The 18,003-nt window shown below is 38.7% G+C and overlaps 1 protein-coding gene across 3 annotated transcripts in view; it reads left to right on the forward strand.

The window, feature by feature from the left end:
• Positions 1-18,003, forward strand: part of Klhl28 (kelch-like family member 28) — a 31,599-nt gene that overhangs the window by 6,269 nt on the left and 7,327 nt on the right. For all 3 annotated transcript variants that reach the window (XM_005376867.2, XM_005376868.2, XM_005376869.2), the window contains exon 2: positions 9,674-10,572. In XM_005376867.2, coding sequence (XP_005376924.1) covers positions 9,674-10,572 — 899 coding nt within the window. The remainder of the gene's footprint in view (positions 1-9,673; positions 10,573-18,003) is intronic.

The following is an 18,003-nucleotide window of genomic DNA, read 5'->3' on the forward strand; positions in this document are numbered from 1 at the left end:
AAATTTTAACAAGACTAAGAGATTATGAGTTTATTTAATAAATGCAGTATAACATAGTATTTTAAGAATTTTGGAAACAGCCAAGGTTTGAATCCTGCTATGGGCTTAATTGTTCTCAAATTTCTTTGTAAAATAGGGAAAATAATAACAGTTGTTATCTCTTACGGTTGCTGTGTAGATGAAGGGAATTAATACATACAAAAAGCTAGAATATTCCTGGTACATTATGGCAGTTGAACAAAGTTGTATAATTTGGTTCAGTAAATATTTTAAGCATCTCAACGCTAATTAACATTGTAATTTCTTGAGTGTGATGTGTAGAGAATATTGTTCTTCTAGGATAAAGATAATATTCTACCTTCAGTAATGAGTCCTAGTCTTGTGCTTTTACCAAATAATTTAAACTTAAGATTTAAGATTCTTCATGTGGAAGTCTTGTTCAAAATTAAGTGCCTTGTGTTCTCCTTTTTTGAAAAAGGAAAACTTACTGTGCAAAACTTCACAACATGTGAAAGAATATGGCGAACCTCTGTGTACATCACCCAACTTCAGCAGTTCGTGATTCACAACATTGTCTGTATCCCCATCCCATCCTTCGCCTTGTATTATTTTGAAGCAGATCTCTGCTGTCATATTGTGTCTGTAGAAGTATTTCATGATTATTTGTAAAAGATTAAAGTTTTAAAAGCATAACTTCAGTACCACTATTCAGCAACAAAATAACAGTGATTGGTTAGTATAATCAGCAATATAGTCAGCATACAGATTTTCAGTTGCTTTCTAAATGTGTATGCATGCGCACATACCTGTATTACACTTCATACTTAGTTGGTGTATCTTTTAAGCTTATTCTAATTTGTAAGTTTATTCTCTATTTTTTGCAGATTATTCTGTAAAAATTTTCAGAGTCAGTATGTTTTTGGCAGTTGGATTTTTCTTATACTTTTTAACATGCTGTTTCTGTCTTGCTGTATTTTTTTTTTTTTTTTAATGTTAATGGTTGCCTCTAATGGGTTGAGTGTAGTTTGATTTTGGTGTGGGTTGTCAGGATGCAAGAATATTCATGGAGCTGGGCAGGGTGACACATACCTGTAATCCCAGCACTTGAGAAGCTGAGGCAGGATGATTGCCCCTAGTTTGAGGCCAGCCTGGGTACATAGTGAGTTCAAGCCTGATCTACCTAGGGAGATCCTGTCTCACAGCCACTCCCCGCAAAAAATTCATAGGTGGTATTCTGTCAAAAGGCCCTGTTTTTGCTGTCAAATTTCTCTTTGGGGCTGGGGGTTTAGCTCAGCAGCACAGTGCCTGCCTGGCAAGCACGAGGTCCTGAGTTCGATTCCCGGTACTGGAAAAGCAAAACAAAACAAAAAAAGGTCACTTTTTAATGTGAGGGTAGTTGCTCTTCAAAGTCAGTGCCTTCCCCCGTTAATTCATTAAGGATGCAGACTGGTAACATCCTATCATTACTTGTTCATTTAGTAACTGGAGTACTGCTATAGAAAGACAGCCAGTGGTGCAGGCACCATAGGAGTATGACAGATGCTTCTTCCCCTTGTCTCCTAGGCTTTATTTAATGAATTGGTTCACTACCATCTTCCAGCGGCGACTGATGGTTTTTTAAATTACTGTTTTGAATGTATGGATTTCATATATTTGTTGTGTTTTAGTAAATGGCAGTTATTATTGATCTTTGTCCCATCTTTGAGTAATGAAAGCCTATTTATTTTCGTTCTTTAGTATTTTTTTTTAATGACCCTGGTAGTCATGACAGGTTTCCCATTTTTTAACATGTACAGATGACAATTTATCTTGACATCTTCTCCCCAGCCCTGGAATCAGCATTTGTCCAAATTCTAATCCCTTTGAAGGAAATAGTATTCAGGGACCCCATGTGGGTGCTGGGAATGCTTTTTGCTATTTCAGTGGTCACTGTTTCCAGGCCTTTTCATTAGACAGAACTAGGACATACAATTTAATTTTTCTGTAAAATAATACACAGATATGTATTTTATATACTGTGTATAAATTACGTATTAATATATGTAAATATCAGCCGACCTATTGTTCCTACATATATATTTATTTATTCCGTGTTTAATTCAAAATTAAGAGTACAAGATTTAGGTTGAACATCTCCATCCTTCATCTGTGTCTACTTTTTCCCACACTGAGAATCTCAGATTATAGTAACTCTAGGAATGACAGAATTAGAGCATAACATGGTTACTCATTTGCTTCATAATGCATTGTGCACACTGTACTTTTAGAATACAAACAATACTTTAGTTAATAGTGTATTACTGAAAATAATGCAAGACACTCCTAGCCATTACCTTACTGGGGAATGAATCCAAGGCCATTGCATGTGGCTAAATCCTTCCATTTTTTATTTTCTATTTTTAAGACAAGGTCCTCACTAACTCACTAGGTTGTCCAGGTTGGGCCTGAGGTTACAGTCCTCCTCCCTCATCCTCTGAGAGTGCTGGTCTTACAAGTGTGCACTACGGTGCCCAGCTAAGACTTTTTATAAAAAGACATATCCCACTAGAGATGGACTGTCAAATTACTATTTTAAAGTTTCTTAGCATGTTATGATTAAGCCACTAACTCCCACATATTTCTTTCCTTTTATTTCCAAATTTCATGTTGTGTTTTAAGAGTTAATTTACTTTATAATTATATGAAATTCTGATTTCAAATCAAATCTATACAGGGTTTACTGTACTCAAGAATGTCTAGCTTCCACCCTCGCCAGTTGACTAGATGAAGGAAATGCAGTGTTTGTACACAGCGGAGTACCATAAGGAAGGGCAGACGGGGGTCATTTATAGGAAAACGGATGCACCTGGATACATATGTTAAGTATGATAATCAAACATGCGAGTTTAAATATCTCATGGTTTCTCTTATGTGAGAAATCTAAAACAAATAAAGAGCAAAACAAAAGATGGGAAATGGGAAGATGGGTCTTTGGCAAAAGGAAGGGGACCAAGAGATGAAGGGAGGAAGGAGGAAGAGGAGGAGAAGGGATGAACAGAGACTTAAAATGTGCCCTGTACGTGCACCAACTCACCAAGGGGAATGTGATCATTACGTACTTTGAATAAGTACTGATAAAAATTTATAAAAACGAATGACTCTCTCCCCTTCAGGTAATTCCTTCCTCTTACAACTTTTTAACAAAATTAATATTCCCCTATGTGTGTATGTGTATTTGCAGCCTCTGGTTTCTTAAGGTAATACGCTGTACATAGTAAAACACATAGAGACTCTTTGTTCCTTTTCACTACTGCATAGTTTTCTACTGTGCCGATTGGCCAATTTTCCAACCATTCTGTTGCTGGACATCAGGGTTGTTATGAGTCAGTTGTTTCTTGTTCTGTCAGATACGATAAATAATATGTTCTTGCTTTTATAAATAGACCTACAAGTGTTAGCCTTGTGCATTTATATTTATTTTATTTTTTTGAGACAGAGTCTTTTTATGTAGCTTAGGCTGGCCTTGAACTCAGTATGTCACCCAGACTGGCCTTGCACTCCTGGGGACCCTCCTGCCTCAGCCTCCCAAGTGCTGGGATTACAGGTGTGCACCACCACGCCCAGCTGCATTCGTAACTGGACAGTGTATTTTTTAGATAAATTATGAGAAAGACCCATCTTTGTTGTGTGAAAGAATAAACGCAAATGTAATCTCCAGATCTGCCTCTGAAGTTCTTGCGTCACTGTGTTTGCACACCCACGAGAATAACTTTATCACAAGGTAGCTAGTACTATGTTGTTAAGAGAGAACTGTTAACTCCATTTAAATTTATTTTAAGTGAAGTGAAGCAATTTTTCATGTGGTTAAAAGCCTTTTGCATTATTAACCATCTGTTCATTTCTCTGGTCATTTTTTTCCCCTATAAGGCTAGTGAATTTTAGAAATGTTTTATGTATTACTTATCTACATTTTATATTTACTGGAAGTATTTTTTTCAGCATGTGTATTTTTACTTGAGGTTTCTTTATTCAGAATGTTTTTACATTTATATCTTTGATCCACTTGGAATTTATCCTGGAATATGTGGAAGGGATCTAATTTTATTTACTTCCATATGGTTAGTTATCCTGACACATGTTCTTACAAGTTCCTCTACTCCTCACAGATTTTGAGATGCTGCTTTTGTCATATAAATGATCTATTTCTATATTTTCTTTTTCTTTCTTTTCTTTTCTTTTTTTTTTTTTTTTTTTTCTTTTTGAGACAGGGTCTCGCTATGCAGTTCAGACTGGCCTTGAGTTCACTTTGTAGCCCAGGCTGGTCTCAAATTTGTAATGATCCCCCTGCCTCAGCCTCCCCAGTGCTAGGATTACAGGCATGAGCTACCATGCCGTGCTACATTTTCTGTTCTTTTCAGTTAATCTTTTTTCCATGCATAATTCTCATATAATTCTGTTTAATCTACCATAACTTTTATGAAGTTCAAGTATAGAAGAAATAATTTTCCCCGGGTCGTGCAACTATTAAGTAGCCAAAGGTAGATTTGAGCCTAAATTTCTCTGACTCTGAAATTTAGACTTTTACTCATTGTTGGTTCTTGTTCTCCGTGTTATTTACCCTTCCTTCTGAAACTGTCTGTGTAAAACTGACAAAGGCAGGACTTTGAAGATCAGGAATACTGCTTCTTTGAGTTACTTTTAGAACCCAATGTAGTCACAGTAGTTATTCATAATTTCGAATGAATGACAACTGTAATTTGCAATAATATTTGAGCACTTATGCTAAAAATAGTTTCACTGCTTCCCAAATTTGTCATGCATGGGAGTTCTCTTCCCCCAGGGGTGGAGGAAGAGAACAGTTTGTCCAGTCTTTTCCCACCTGTGTGTGCTGTGATGTGTAGTGCTCAAGAATTAATGTTTTAAAAGGAAGAGAGGGAGAAAAATAAAATGAGAAAAAAAGGGAAAAATGGAAACAAAGCTTTTGTAAATAAGGAGGGGAAGAGGTGTTGAAGGGAGGGTAGGGGAATGGGGGAAAAAAAGAATCAGGTTATATCATGTACAGGTGCAAATTCCCTGCGATAAATGTGATCATTATGTATACCTAAAATGTACTAATAAACGTAATTAATTAAAACAGAAGAATTTGTGTTTTTAGCGGGCCCACAAATGATGCTGAAGCTGTTGGGTGTGAGGACCGTGTTTTGGGGACTGTTTTAGAGCTCTGTATTTGAAAAGTTAAAGTTCTATGAATTTCTAATTCATATTTCTTGAGAGAAGAAAAGGGTCTTATTGTTTCTAAGAGTGCTATAATGCAAGCCTAGTGAGATTTTATCTATCTGTTTATTTATTTAGTCTTTCTGAGACAGGGTCTCATGATGCAGCTCAGGCTGGCCTTGCTCTCACTTTGTAGCCCAGGCTGGTGTTAACCTTGCAACGATCCTCCTCCTTCAGCCTCCCGAGTGCTGGGATCACAGGTGCAAGCCACCATGCCCAGCTAAAGTGAGATTTATTTTGAATTGCTTATTTTTACTTTGGTTTTTAAAGTTTTTAGTTGGAATTATTTTCATTGTGCCTTAAAGTATACTTCCTTAAACTTTAGTCACAGTAGTTCTTAAAAGGAATTAACACAATGTCTTTTGCTTTCGGTATAACGATGCACATGCTTAGAGTTCTTTTGTTATCTTTAGCAGTGCCCTTAAGTTGACCTATTTTTAAATTTTGATACTGTTTTATTACTTTGGAGGAAAATAAATTATGATGTTTCAAATGAATAGAATTTATTAGTTGCAGTGGTTAAAAAAAATGTTGTAACGGGGCGTGGTAGTGCATGCGCGTATAATACTAGTGCTCGGGAGGCTGAGGCAGAAGGATCACTGTGACTTCGAGGCCAGCCTAACCTACATAGTTCAGTTCAGGGCCAGCCTGAACTATATAGTGAGACCTGTCTAAAAAAACAACAAAAAAATGTTGTTACAAGTAAATTTTATCCTGTGGTTTTTCACATGATCTTCCTCAGATCTCTTTCTCCAGACTGAGTACTCTCAGTTCTGTTACCCATAAGACAGCATTTGAATTTTTTCTTTTCAGAAGGTGTTATTGTTTGTTTATATTCTTTTTAAAGGATGGGAACCTCAAATCTACTCCACAGGTAGCCTGACATTTCCAGAGCAAAATGAAAATGTCCCTCTCTAATTTCTGTGTATTATAGTTCCATTAATATAGCTTAAGCCCACAAAGCCTTTGTGTATTAAAGTAGTAGTAAAATTAAACCCCTAAACCCTTTTAAAATGTCCTCCAGATGAGTCACACTTCATTTTAGGCATGTAGTTGCTTTGGAATCTACGGTAGAATGGTGACATATTGGTGACATTTATGCCTCTTAAATTTCTTCAGGTCTTGTTGGATCCACATTTGGTTATTCATTGTTTTTGCTGTGTTTGCAGCTTCACAGTATCAACAAAGCTGTAGTTTGAGTCTGTTCATTTTGGCCTTTGTAGCCCGTTATAGCACACCCCTGGGCACATCCCTCCCGCCCTCATTCCAGTAAGCAGTGTGTGCTGGGTGTGGCTGTGCGTCCAGTTGCTAATTTAGCTAACTAAACTAGGTGGTTATTTTTTTTTTTTTTTAGTTTGTCTCAAGAAAATCATGAAAGGCAAATTATAAGTTCTTTACTAACATGTAGTTAAATTTTAAGTGTACTTTCTTGACGTACACGTTTAACACTTGAAAAAAAACAAGGTTAGTGTGTGACATGTCCTATTATTAGCTCATGTATGCTGGGCTTGGGCATCTCTACATCCTCAATTATAGGATTTACTGTCTTATTTTTGAAACTAGCCTCCAATTTTGTAGCACTGGCAGTGATTCAGGGATTTCATTTGTGGGTTCTTTTAAATTATCTTGGAACACACTTGTTTAGTCTGAGATAAAAATGAACTTATAAAATTCTATGTCTTCATTTTCAGTCTCTCATTTTTTGTATCCATTTACCTTTCCCATTGCTAATTCATCACTTTCCAGTCTGAATATAATTCTTCTTGTTAAATTAGGAAAATGAGAATCAGAAAAGCTGTGTTTTGCAAAATAACATGTAATTATATTAATTGCATGTAAAGGAATAGACTTTCAGGTAAAGTTAAATTTGACATAGACTTTTGAGACTTTGAATTGGACAAAGGGAGATGAGGGAAGAGAAAGGGTATATGGCATGTGGTAAGAAAATATTCAGGGAAGATAGCAAATGTTATTTATGCCTGAAAAAATCAATACTTTGATTAGGAAATACACCAATTCCACCTAAAAATATTTGACCCAGTTGGAACTAAAATTATCTTCTGTCTCTAACTGCTTTACATAATACCCTGTACTTGAAACTCTTACAGTGTATCATGTTTTCATGATCTGATTCTCAAAGTCCTTGTGAGCCATGTAGTTTGGCCACTACTGTGGTCCCATTTTGCAAGTAGAAGGATGACAAGTGAAGGTACACTTAACTAGATGTCAAACAGGACGGCAGTATTAACTCAGTCGCCCGTTTTCTCTGACATCTTGTTCATTCTTCATTTTTCAGTCTACACACTTCCTTATGAAAACTGAGGCAAAAGGAAATTTATAAAGGTCAGCACTGTAGAAATAAAACATGTCCATATCTGAATTTAATACCTTCTGATTGCTGGCTTCTCAGCAGTATTCTCTTTTAAATAGAAAGTTGCTACAGGAAGACCAAGAAATTTCTTTAGACTTGTTCATTCCATGATTGAAATAATGCTTTGAGAATTTTTATGGGATTTGAGCTTTTTGTTTTGGTACCAAGAATCGAACTCACGACCTTGCGCTTGCCAGGCAGGCGCTGTGCCCCTGAGCTGTATCCCCAGCCCCAAGAATTTTTATGGTAAATGGGTGTTGGGGTTATTTGGAGAGATCAAATGTGGAGGATGACTGGTTAATTTCCTACAACTATCTGTAAGTCTGTTTTGTTTGTATTGTTCTTACGCTATTTTGTAAATGGATGTCTGTCTGTTAATATGTTTTCCTTCTTTTATTTTTTTAAATAAAAAAATTTTAAAAAACATGCAGAGGATGATTATCAGCTGTAAGGTGGCAATACTAATGTAATTTGTCAACTGACTTAAAATGTGCTGTGCAACAAGTGTGAAATAATGGAAGTTTTTGGTGAAGATAAAGATTTCAGTATTTGGATTTTCCTATTTAAAAACCAGGAATGAAACGCTGTATTTTCCCAGTTTAACCATTACTTAAATTCTTTAACAGAGTTCAAAACCTTTTAATAAATTTGATGCTGCTTTTTTACTGATTTCTCCATAACTTGTGTGTGAGTTGTGAGTGAGACAGGGAGGAAATAGGTCATATTATGTAGCCATCTTCTGTGCCTTTTGTTTATTCTAAGCAACTGCTGTGATCCACTCCAAAATACCGTGTATTAATTTTTTAGGGCTGCTGTAACACAAACTCTGCTTTAAACAGCAGAAATGAATTCTTTCACAGTTCTGGAGGCCAGAAGTCTGAAATTAGTATCAGTAGACATCCTCTTCCACCTTTTGGTGGCTGCCAGCATTCCTTAGTGTGTGGTCGCAGCCCTCTGGTCTCTGCTGTGGTAGTTACTGTGTAGGCTTTTCCATCTTAATGCCTGTGTCAGATAGCCCTCTACTTTCTTATAAGATGCAAGTTGATTGTGTTTAGGGCCCACCTGGGTAATCCAGTTTAATCTCCCATCTCAAGTCCTTGATCACATCTTCAAAATCCCTTTTGCCATATAAAGTAACATTCACATATCCCAGAGGTTACAGTGTGAATGTCTTTTGGAGAGCCATTTTCTGCCTACCACAGTATTTACTGTCTCTCCAGTTTTTCTTTTTTCTTATTTTATTCTTTTTCATTTTCTACATGTAATGATTGAGTGGGTATAATCTGAATTTGTAATCAAGAGTTGAGTTGCTATGGTGTAGATCAGTAAGTCTTATTTATTGCCTTCACTGTAGAACATTGGATTCTGTAGAATTAATTGACAGTGCTGCTGGGTTTGTTAAATTATTGAAAGTTAAGGTAAAGAATTTGAGTTAACATGAAATTTCTTTCCAAGTAAAGGCACTGGTCTTACCGTTGATAAAGAACTAAGTAGTGTTGTTTCAAAATGAATTTTGCTTAATTCAAGCAAAATGCTACCCTCCCATATTTCCATTTTCACTGATAGATCAGACTTGAATTTACTTTTAATTTTATTAGTACATATTGGTGGTATATAATGATTACATTCATCATGGGGAGTTGATACATGTATATAACACAACTTAATTCTGTTCATGTCCCCTGCCCCACCTTCTACTTTCCCTCTACTTCCTTGTCCCCTTCCCATTTATCAGACTTGAATTTAATGAGGAGAAATAGGATGAAGGATTTGGCAGTTTTCATCCAGAAATTCATTGTCCAGAGACCTTTATGACTTGGGGAGTATTATGTAACATTTTGCATCTCTACCTCCTAAGAGCTGTACCAAAGGAGTGTAATTACATGGTTGTTAAATTCTTTCGAACTCTAAAAGTCTTTTCAAGTAGTTAATGTTCAAACCCCACAGGCAAATAAATAAGAAATTTGAGTTATGTGGTATTATTTGAAGCACAGTTACATTGGCACAGTTACTTTAAAATAACTGTCTATGCTTTTTGTTTTTCTGTAGATGGACCACACATCCCCAACCTACATGCTTGCTAACTTAACCCACTTACATTCTGAGCAACTTCTGCAGGGCCTGAATCTTCTTCGTCAGCATCACGAACTCTGTGACGTCATTCTTCGCGTAGGTGATGTTAAAATTCATGCTCACAAAGTGGTACTTGCCAGCATCAGCCCGTATTTCAAAGCAATGTTCACGGGAAATCTCTCAGAAAAAGAGAACAGCGAGGTGGAGTTTCAGTGCATTGATGAGACTGCCCTCCAGGCCATCGTGGAGTATGCCTATACAGGAACCGTTTTTATTTCTCAGGACACAGTCGAATCTCTTCTTCCAGCAGCAAACCTACTCCAAGTAAAGCTTGTCCTGAAGGAATGCTGTGCATTTCTTGAAAGCCAACTCGATCCTGGTAACTGTATTGGAATTTCTCGTTTTGCAGAGACGTATGGTTGTCACGACCTTTATTTGGCGGCCACTAAATACATATGCCAGAATTTTGAAGCCGTTTGCCAGACAGAAGAGTTTTTTGAGCTTCCACATGCTGATTTGGATGAAATTGTTTCCAATGACTGTCTGAATGTAGCTACCGAAGAGACTGTTTTTTATGCATTGGAGTCTTGGATCAAGTACGATGTACAAGAGCGCCAGAAGTACTTAGCACAGCTACTAAACAGTGTACGGTTACCATTGCTGAGTGTTAAGTTTCTCACTAGGCTGTATGAAGCAAATCATCTTATTCGCGATGATCGCACTTGTAAACATCTTTTGAACGAGGCCCTAAAGTACCACTTTATGCCTGAGCACAGACTTTCTCATCAGACAATCTTGGTAACGCGACCTCGCTGTGCCCCCAAAGTACTTTGTGCAGTAGGAGGAAAATCTGGACTCTTTGCCTGTTTGGATAGGTAAATAGAAGGCTTTCTTAAAGGGATGATGCTAATGGATTTTGTGCTTTTTCAGTGCGCTAATTTTTTTGTATTTTAAAAATAAGTTAATTTTAAACTTCATTTGCTTCTTTTTAAAACTTTATTTGCTGCCTCCTAAAATATTTTTGTAGTTGTTTTAATCACATTGTCATCCATGTGTCGCAGTACTCTTAATTATTAACCCTGTCCCCTCCCCAAGCATGGAGCTCTTTCCATCATAGTTAGTCACTAACCTTTTTTCCTCTGAAACCATTTACATCTTTATTTGGGTCAGACCGGTTGGAGGGGAGATTTATTATTGTCAGATGTATGAGAAGATGCTAAAGAGAGCTAGCTACATACATGTGATAGGAGCAGATTGGGGACAGGAATGAGTTTGAGTGAAAATAGTTAAGTAGAAGAATCAGTATAGAAATGAGAAAAAATAGGATGTTGCTGTAAAATCGTGGATTTTATATGCAGTTTATTTTGTCACCATGTTTTTTTTTTAAAGACAATTGTAGAAGTTGCTTTTTTCCTAACAACTTAGAGCAAGAACTGTCAAGACTTTTCCTTCAAAGGCTAAAATAGTAGTACTTTACGCTGTGTGAGCTACATGGTCTTTGTCAGGTCTACCCAAGTCTGCCATTGTGGTGTGAGAATAGATACAGACATACTTAAATACGTGAGCATCAGTGTTTCAGTGAAACTTCACAAAAATAACTCATGGGCTGGATTTGGCCTAAGGCCATAGACTCCCAACCCTCGACTTAGGGCATTAAATAACTTTTAGATATTCAAAATACAGCTTGATTTTTTTTTTTTTTTCCCTTGGGTAGGGTTGCTTCATGACTTTGGTGTTTGATATGGTCCTTCACTACTGTGGATTTCTTTCTTGTCATATCCAAAAATTTGATAGATTGCTTTTCTTTATCTGATGGTCAGGAATTATTGTTTCATCATTAATAATGGTAACACATTCTGAATCTTGTAAAGAATTTCTCTATACATTTTTTTTTTTTTTTTTTTTGGTTTTTCTCCGGTACCGGGAACCGAACTCACGGCCTTGTCTATACATTTTAACTGTAGTCTAAAACTAGTATTGTTGAGATTGCACTTCAGGTAGAGCATTAATGGTGGTAGCGTACACAAATTGTTTAACTCTTAAAGGCATGGATTATTGGGACAAAGTAAATGAGTAATATAACAAAAATTTCCAAATATGCATATATAGTGCAGAAAATCTATGGTTGCCTCTTGGTTTCTCAAATATTAAAAATAATGAACATAAGTTTTTGAAGAGGTTTAAATGCTGTTCATAGTTTTAGAACTAGTTACTAATCTTTTGTCTCCAAATATAATAAAATTAAAACACCATTAGCACAGAGCTGTTTACTGTAGGGTTTTTATGACTATGGAAAAACTGGAACGAGCCTGAATCATCATTCAATTTAACTCTACAAAAAAATTTTAAATACCTATGCATCAAATGCTACTACATAATGGAGCTTCCAAAATGTCATAATTTAGTAAAGGAGAAAAGTATTTACGTAGATAATTATAACACTAAGTGTTTCTGCAAAAAATAAAGATAATTCTGGGCATTCTTAAGGGAGGCATTTATCCCATCTGGGGAGTTGAAGGAAGTGTTTGTATAGAAGTTAGTGTCCTGGATGAATGTCGAAAGCTAAGAGCCCAGTGAGGGTCACAAGAACACGTGCAAATAGATTATGCAGGAAAGTAAAAGTGGTTTGGCACTGACAAATGCAGTTCTAATGAAGTCAAGCAATGGTTAATTTGGGCCAAGTCAGAGAAGTTATTGTATGCTGTGCTGAAAAGAAGACTTACGGGTATTGAGAAGTATTTTAAGGAGGGTATATAAGATTGAGGCAACAGGATTAGCATCAGAGAGATTATGTAAGAGGGTATTTTAGGAATACAAATGAGATTTTTTTAGATCCTGGGATAGAATATAAATAGTAAAAAAATAAAATAATAGGACTTTAAGACATGTTTTCAGCGTAAATGGACAGGATTTGGTGTTTGGATATAGAGGAGGGATGGAGAAGAAGAGGGAGAAATGAAAGATGAATGAGATTTCATGATTAAATGACTAGTTGAATGGTTTAGTATCAAGACAGTGGAGGAAGAGGCGGAACCACTTTTGAGGAAAAAACAATGTACAGTTTTAGACATACTGAAGTATTAAATATCCAAGTAGCTGGGTATGGTGGTACATGCCTGTAATCCCAGCTACTTGGGAAGCTGAGACAGGAAGATTGTGAGGTGGAGCTGCTGTAGAGAGTCCCAGTCCAAAATGTCTGGTGGAGCTCGGCACGGACCACCATAAACGGTCAACACTAGGGTAGTGCCTAGTGGAGCCATGTGAGTGGGGATATCACTAAGGCCTCCAAATTGTGAGCTACTAGCATACAGCCAGCCTGAAGAGAGTTATAAACACAAACCTCCAGCCCATGAGAGGTACCAGGCACACTGAACCCAGCAAAGCCATGGAGTCAGGTCCTACTGAGGCCTTGGTGGCCCAGCTCCTGCAATGGTGCACCCAGAACGCAGGATATAGAGTCAGCTGAGATAATTCTTCAGCATTACAACTTAATATTGTTTATCCTTGTTGGGTTTTGGGCTTAGTTGGGCTGGGTTACCCCTTTCTTGCCTGCTTCTCCTTTGCGATGGGAATGCCTGTCCCCCCATTGTGTTGACATTGTGCCCTTCTGTTCTTTCATCATACTCAGTTAAAATCATATCCGCAGTGCCATAGCTGCCCCTGAGCCCTAGAACAAGGCAAGAGAAATCCACATGTCCTCCTTGACGCATCTCATGTGGGGCCTTTAGCACTCTGAATTGTCCCAATTATTTTAATTCTTGGGATTGTCTTTTACCACCAGTGCTGTCCTTAAGAGCATCCTAGACCTTTCCCAGTGATTAGCTCACTACCTTTTCGCTTATCCTGCTGAGAAGATAGAGGTATCTAAAGAAGTACTGTACCTCATCTTCCTGTCACCAAATCTATTATTCCCATATAAACGAACTCTTCCACTTTCCCACATGTTCGTTAGATTCCATTTCTTCTTCACAGTGTTTGCTTTTCTAATTATCCCATCTTTTTCCTGTAGCATCATCTCCTTATGTGCTAGTTACACCCGTCCCAGCAGAATGCAAACATATTTTGGTTTAAGCTCCCAGATGAATCTGTTGTGCTCCTTATGACCTTTCTGTGCTGCACTTTGTAGCTGCCTCCTCATCTCTTTTACTCTTTTTAGTAAAAACCACTGGAAATTCGTCTATGCCACTGTTTTCGCTTCTCACCTCCCATTCTTTCTTGAGCTTTTCCACTCAAGGTTTATTTCCATCACCTCAGAGATACTTCTCTTGTTAAAGCCAAATTGTTCGCTGATAACATCATTCTCATTGGTACAAATTCACATTTTTAAAAACAAACACTATGACAATACTGACTATAAATAGATATTCACTAACTACTGAATTAATGTATTTTGGTCACACTGCATAAGAATACTTATATTTCATGCTATTGTATTGAGTTTGGGGACATAGGTTAATTTTCCAATTTTGGAGGATAATGGAAATACATGCACCAAATATATTGGGGGTAATGAAATGTTATGCACCAAAGACTGCTCTGTTTTGGGTCCGGTTTATCCTTCAGGGGTGCACATGTTGATCTTTGGCATGGTGTCCTTGAGGTGGCGGGACCTGTAGGAGGTGGGGCTTGGAAGGAGCTCTGTAGGTCAGTTAGGGAGGGCACGCCCTAATAAGGAATTGTGGTTGCTCACATGGTGTCCTTGAGTCCTCTGAGAGGTACACAAAAAGTATACCTGGCTCCACACAGCTGTCTGGCTTCCTGATTTGAGATGCGATCTCTTCCTTTCACGTGTGCTCCTGCCATCGTGACACTGTGTGCCACGAGGTCCTCAGCAGAGCCACGTCAGTGCTGACACTTGGCCCTCAAATCTCTGGAGCTGTGAGCTAAATAAACATGTTGGTGTTTTATAAAGTTAGCCTGCTTCAGGCAGTTCATTACAGTAACAAAGTGAAACAGAACAGAAAATTGGCAGGAGTAGAGATACTGCCTAATCAGTACTTGAATATGTGGAAGTAGCTTTTCAATTTGGTAACAGACTGGTTATTAGCTTTGAGGAGCAGCCTAGAAAATTCCTAGTGTGCTATGCATGAACAATTATGGGCAATTCTGAAGAAGTTTGAAGAAACTAGGGAACTAATACCAGGTGGAAATGAGGAATTTTGGGGGGTTCTAGTACGGAGGATTGCTAGGCGGGTACTGTACCACTGAGCTCCGCCCCCAGCTTGCCTGCTTGCTCTCCTTTCTTTTTTCTTTTTTTCTCTCTCTCCCTCTCTCCTTCTCTCCCCTTCTCTCCTTCTCTCCTTCTCTCTCTCTCTCTTTCTCTCTCTTTTTCTTTCTTTCTTTCCTCTCTCTGTTTATCGTTTTGAGCCAGGATTTCGCTATGTAGTTCAGACTCACTTTGCAGTTCAATTCACTTTGTACCCCAGGCTGGTCTCAAACTTGCAGCAATCCTCCTGCCTCAGCCTCCCAAGTGCTGTGGTTACAGGCATGTGCCACCTTGCCTGGCCTATTTATTTTATTTTGAGACAAGTTCTCACTAAACTGACATTGACAATCTTTCTCCAGCCTCACAAGTACCTGGGATTACAGACATGTGCCTCTATGCCTGGCTGAAATGAGGATTTGTGTTTTGGGGGGGGTGAGATTTGAAAGGCCTTCCTTGTTATACCATGGCAAAGAACTTGGCTGCATTATATACATTCCCTGGAGCTCTATGTAAGGGCAAATTTCAAGGGAATCAAATAGGACATTTTATTTGAAGGGTACACTTTGAACAGTGAAGTATTCAAGCATTGTGATTAGCTACTTTTAGACTTACACTGAGACTTGGGATCAAGAGGAAGCAGAGTGGAAAGATTTGAAATTTTGCATCCTGGGCAGGGAAGGAGCAGTGAAAAAGCATGTAAGGGTGTGGCCAAGAAGCCTCTTGCTAAAGAATAAAAGGAAGCCAGTTGCTTTGCACTGGGAAAACTGGAAAAAGTTCTGAAGGGATTCCAAGCCGGAATTGTTTTATGGAAGAGCCCCAGGGAGCCCTCCATGTGCTTGCTTCCTGGGGCTCGCTTCGGATTTACTTCCCTGCCTTCAGCCAGCGAAGCACTCCACGGCTGCTTCTGTGGTTAGGCAGTCACAGCTCACGCACCAGGCCTCGATGTCTACGTTGTGCTGAGTTTGCCGTGCGCAGGACTTACTGGATCACGCGCAGCTTCCACCACAATTGCAAAGGAAAGGCTGGAAGACCAGGGGAAAAGTTGCTGCAGAGTTAGAACCCCTGCAGAGGACCCCAGCTGGGGCCGTGCTTAGTAAAGCCATAGGGTTTGAAATGACCAACAAGGTACAGCTACCAGCAACAGGCAGTGGCCCCTCGGGGAAACTGCGGCCGGTATGCACAACCAGTAGCCTACAACCAGCACAGCCACAGGGTGGTGCGGCCGGAGATCTTGGGGTTCTGCCCCTCACTGCAGTATGCATAGGACTGCTGGAGCTTGGAACTTTAGGTTTAATGTCTTCCCTGCTGGGTTTCAGGCTCGCTTTGGGTGGGTTACTCCTTTCTACTTGGGTGTTTATCCCTTTTGGAGATAGACTGTATCTTTTTTTTTTTTTTTCTTTTTTTTCTTTTTACAAGGGCTTACAGCCATGAGTCTTACGTGAGATTTTGAATTTATGCTTGAATGAGTTATTCTGCCCTTGTGGGAAGGATATAAGCCTCGGGAGCCAGAAGGAGAGCTATGTGACTTGTGTGCCCCGGGGGTTCATTTGTGGAAACTTACTTCCCATTGTGAGGTACTAAGAGGGAAGTACGGAGACTGAGCACAGTGTGTAGAGTAGCGTCTTTGGGAGGTGAGGAGGGTTAGAGAGTCATCGGGGTGAGGTCTCTGTGGTTGGATACTGGTGGCTCTGTAGCGGGAGGGAGCGAGACCGGAGTACACGCATGCATGCTCCTTGTCTCTCGCTATGTGTCACCCTGCCGCTGCCTCTTGACTCTGCCACCAAGATGGCCATCAAAAGATGCAGCCCTGTGATTTAGGCTAGAAGCTACAGCGGCCCAAACTGCCCTCTTTTCTTTATAACTTTCCCAGCCCATGGTTTTGTGATATTAGCAACTGAAAACAGACTAAGACAGGGACCTATCAAGCATCTTAATAGACTTGTTTTGTTTTGTTTTGTTTTTTGTTTTTTTGAGACAGGGTCTTGCTGTGTAGTTAGGCTAGCTTTCAACTCACTATGTAGCCCAGGCTGACCTCGAACTCCTGGTGATCCTCCTGCCTCAGCCTCCTGAGTGCTGGGATTACAGGCCTGCACCACCATGTCCGGCTAATAGACTACTGACAATAATTTCAACATTCGTATTTGTCTCTCCTTGGTTCCATTTCCCTCCCTGCTCCGGAAGTAATCACTGTCCTCAGTTTTCTGTGTATTATTATTTGCTTTTCATTATAATTTTGGCATGTACTATATATGTGTTTTTTCTTTCTTCTTTAGATGTGTCTTTTCTCACAGTGTAGTAAGTTTGTAAAACTTATCTACCAGATTGCATAAGAACAGTAAGTTACTTTCATTGACTTGGTGTAGTATATGGCCGTACTACATGTTTTTTCTTTTGCACTAAAAAGTTTAGGTATCAAAGTCTTGAAACATATACAGAAAAGTATACAAATCCCATATGTACAACTCACTGAACTGTCATAAAGTGAACATTATAAACTAATTCAAAAACAGAACATGACCTTCCAAGGTATGGTGGTACACACCTGTAATTCCAGCACTCTGGGAGGCTGAGGCAGGAGGATTACGTGTTCAGGTCTAGCCTGGGCAGCTTACTAATTTGTTGAGACCCTGTCTCAAAATGAAAAATACAAAAAGGGGTGGGGATGTACTCACTTCAAAGGCCCTGGGTTCAACCCCCCGTACTTAAAAATACAAACAAAAAACCCACCAGCACTCAGCAGTCACTCCTGCTCCTCTCTCTCTTCTGCCCCAGAGATAATCATTATTTGCATGTGTCATCCAGACATTAGTTTCTCATGTTTTTTAACTTGATATAAATTAAATAACACAAAATATATATTCTTTTGAGCTGGGCATCTGTCCCTCTACGTTCTATGTGCGAGGTTCCCCCGAGGTGTTTTGTTCATTTTCAATCTCAGCAATATTCTCTTGTATGATATACTTCACTTTATCCACTTACGGTTGATGAACATCTTTGGATATGACAAATAATACCGCTGTGAACACTCTCGTACATCTACAAATATACACACTTGTCCTGGACACATATTGAAGAATGGAATTGGTCATGGGACAGAAAT

Source organism: Chinchilla lanigera, unplaced genomic scaffold (genome assembly GCF_000276665.1).
Source record: "Chinchilla lanigera isolate Chin_1 unplaced genomic scaffold, ChiLan1.0 scaffold00008, whole genome shotgun sequence".
NCBI classification, from domain to species: Eukaryota; Metazoa; Chordata; class Mammalia; order Rodentia; family Chinchillidae; genus Chinchilla; species Chinchilla lanigera.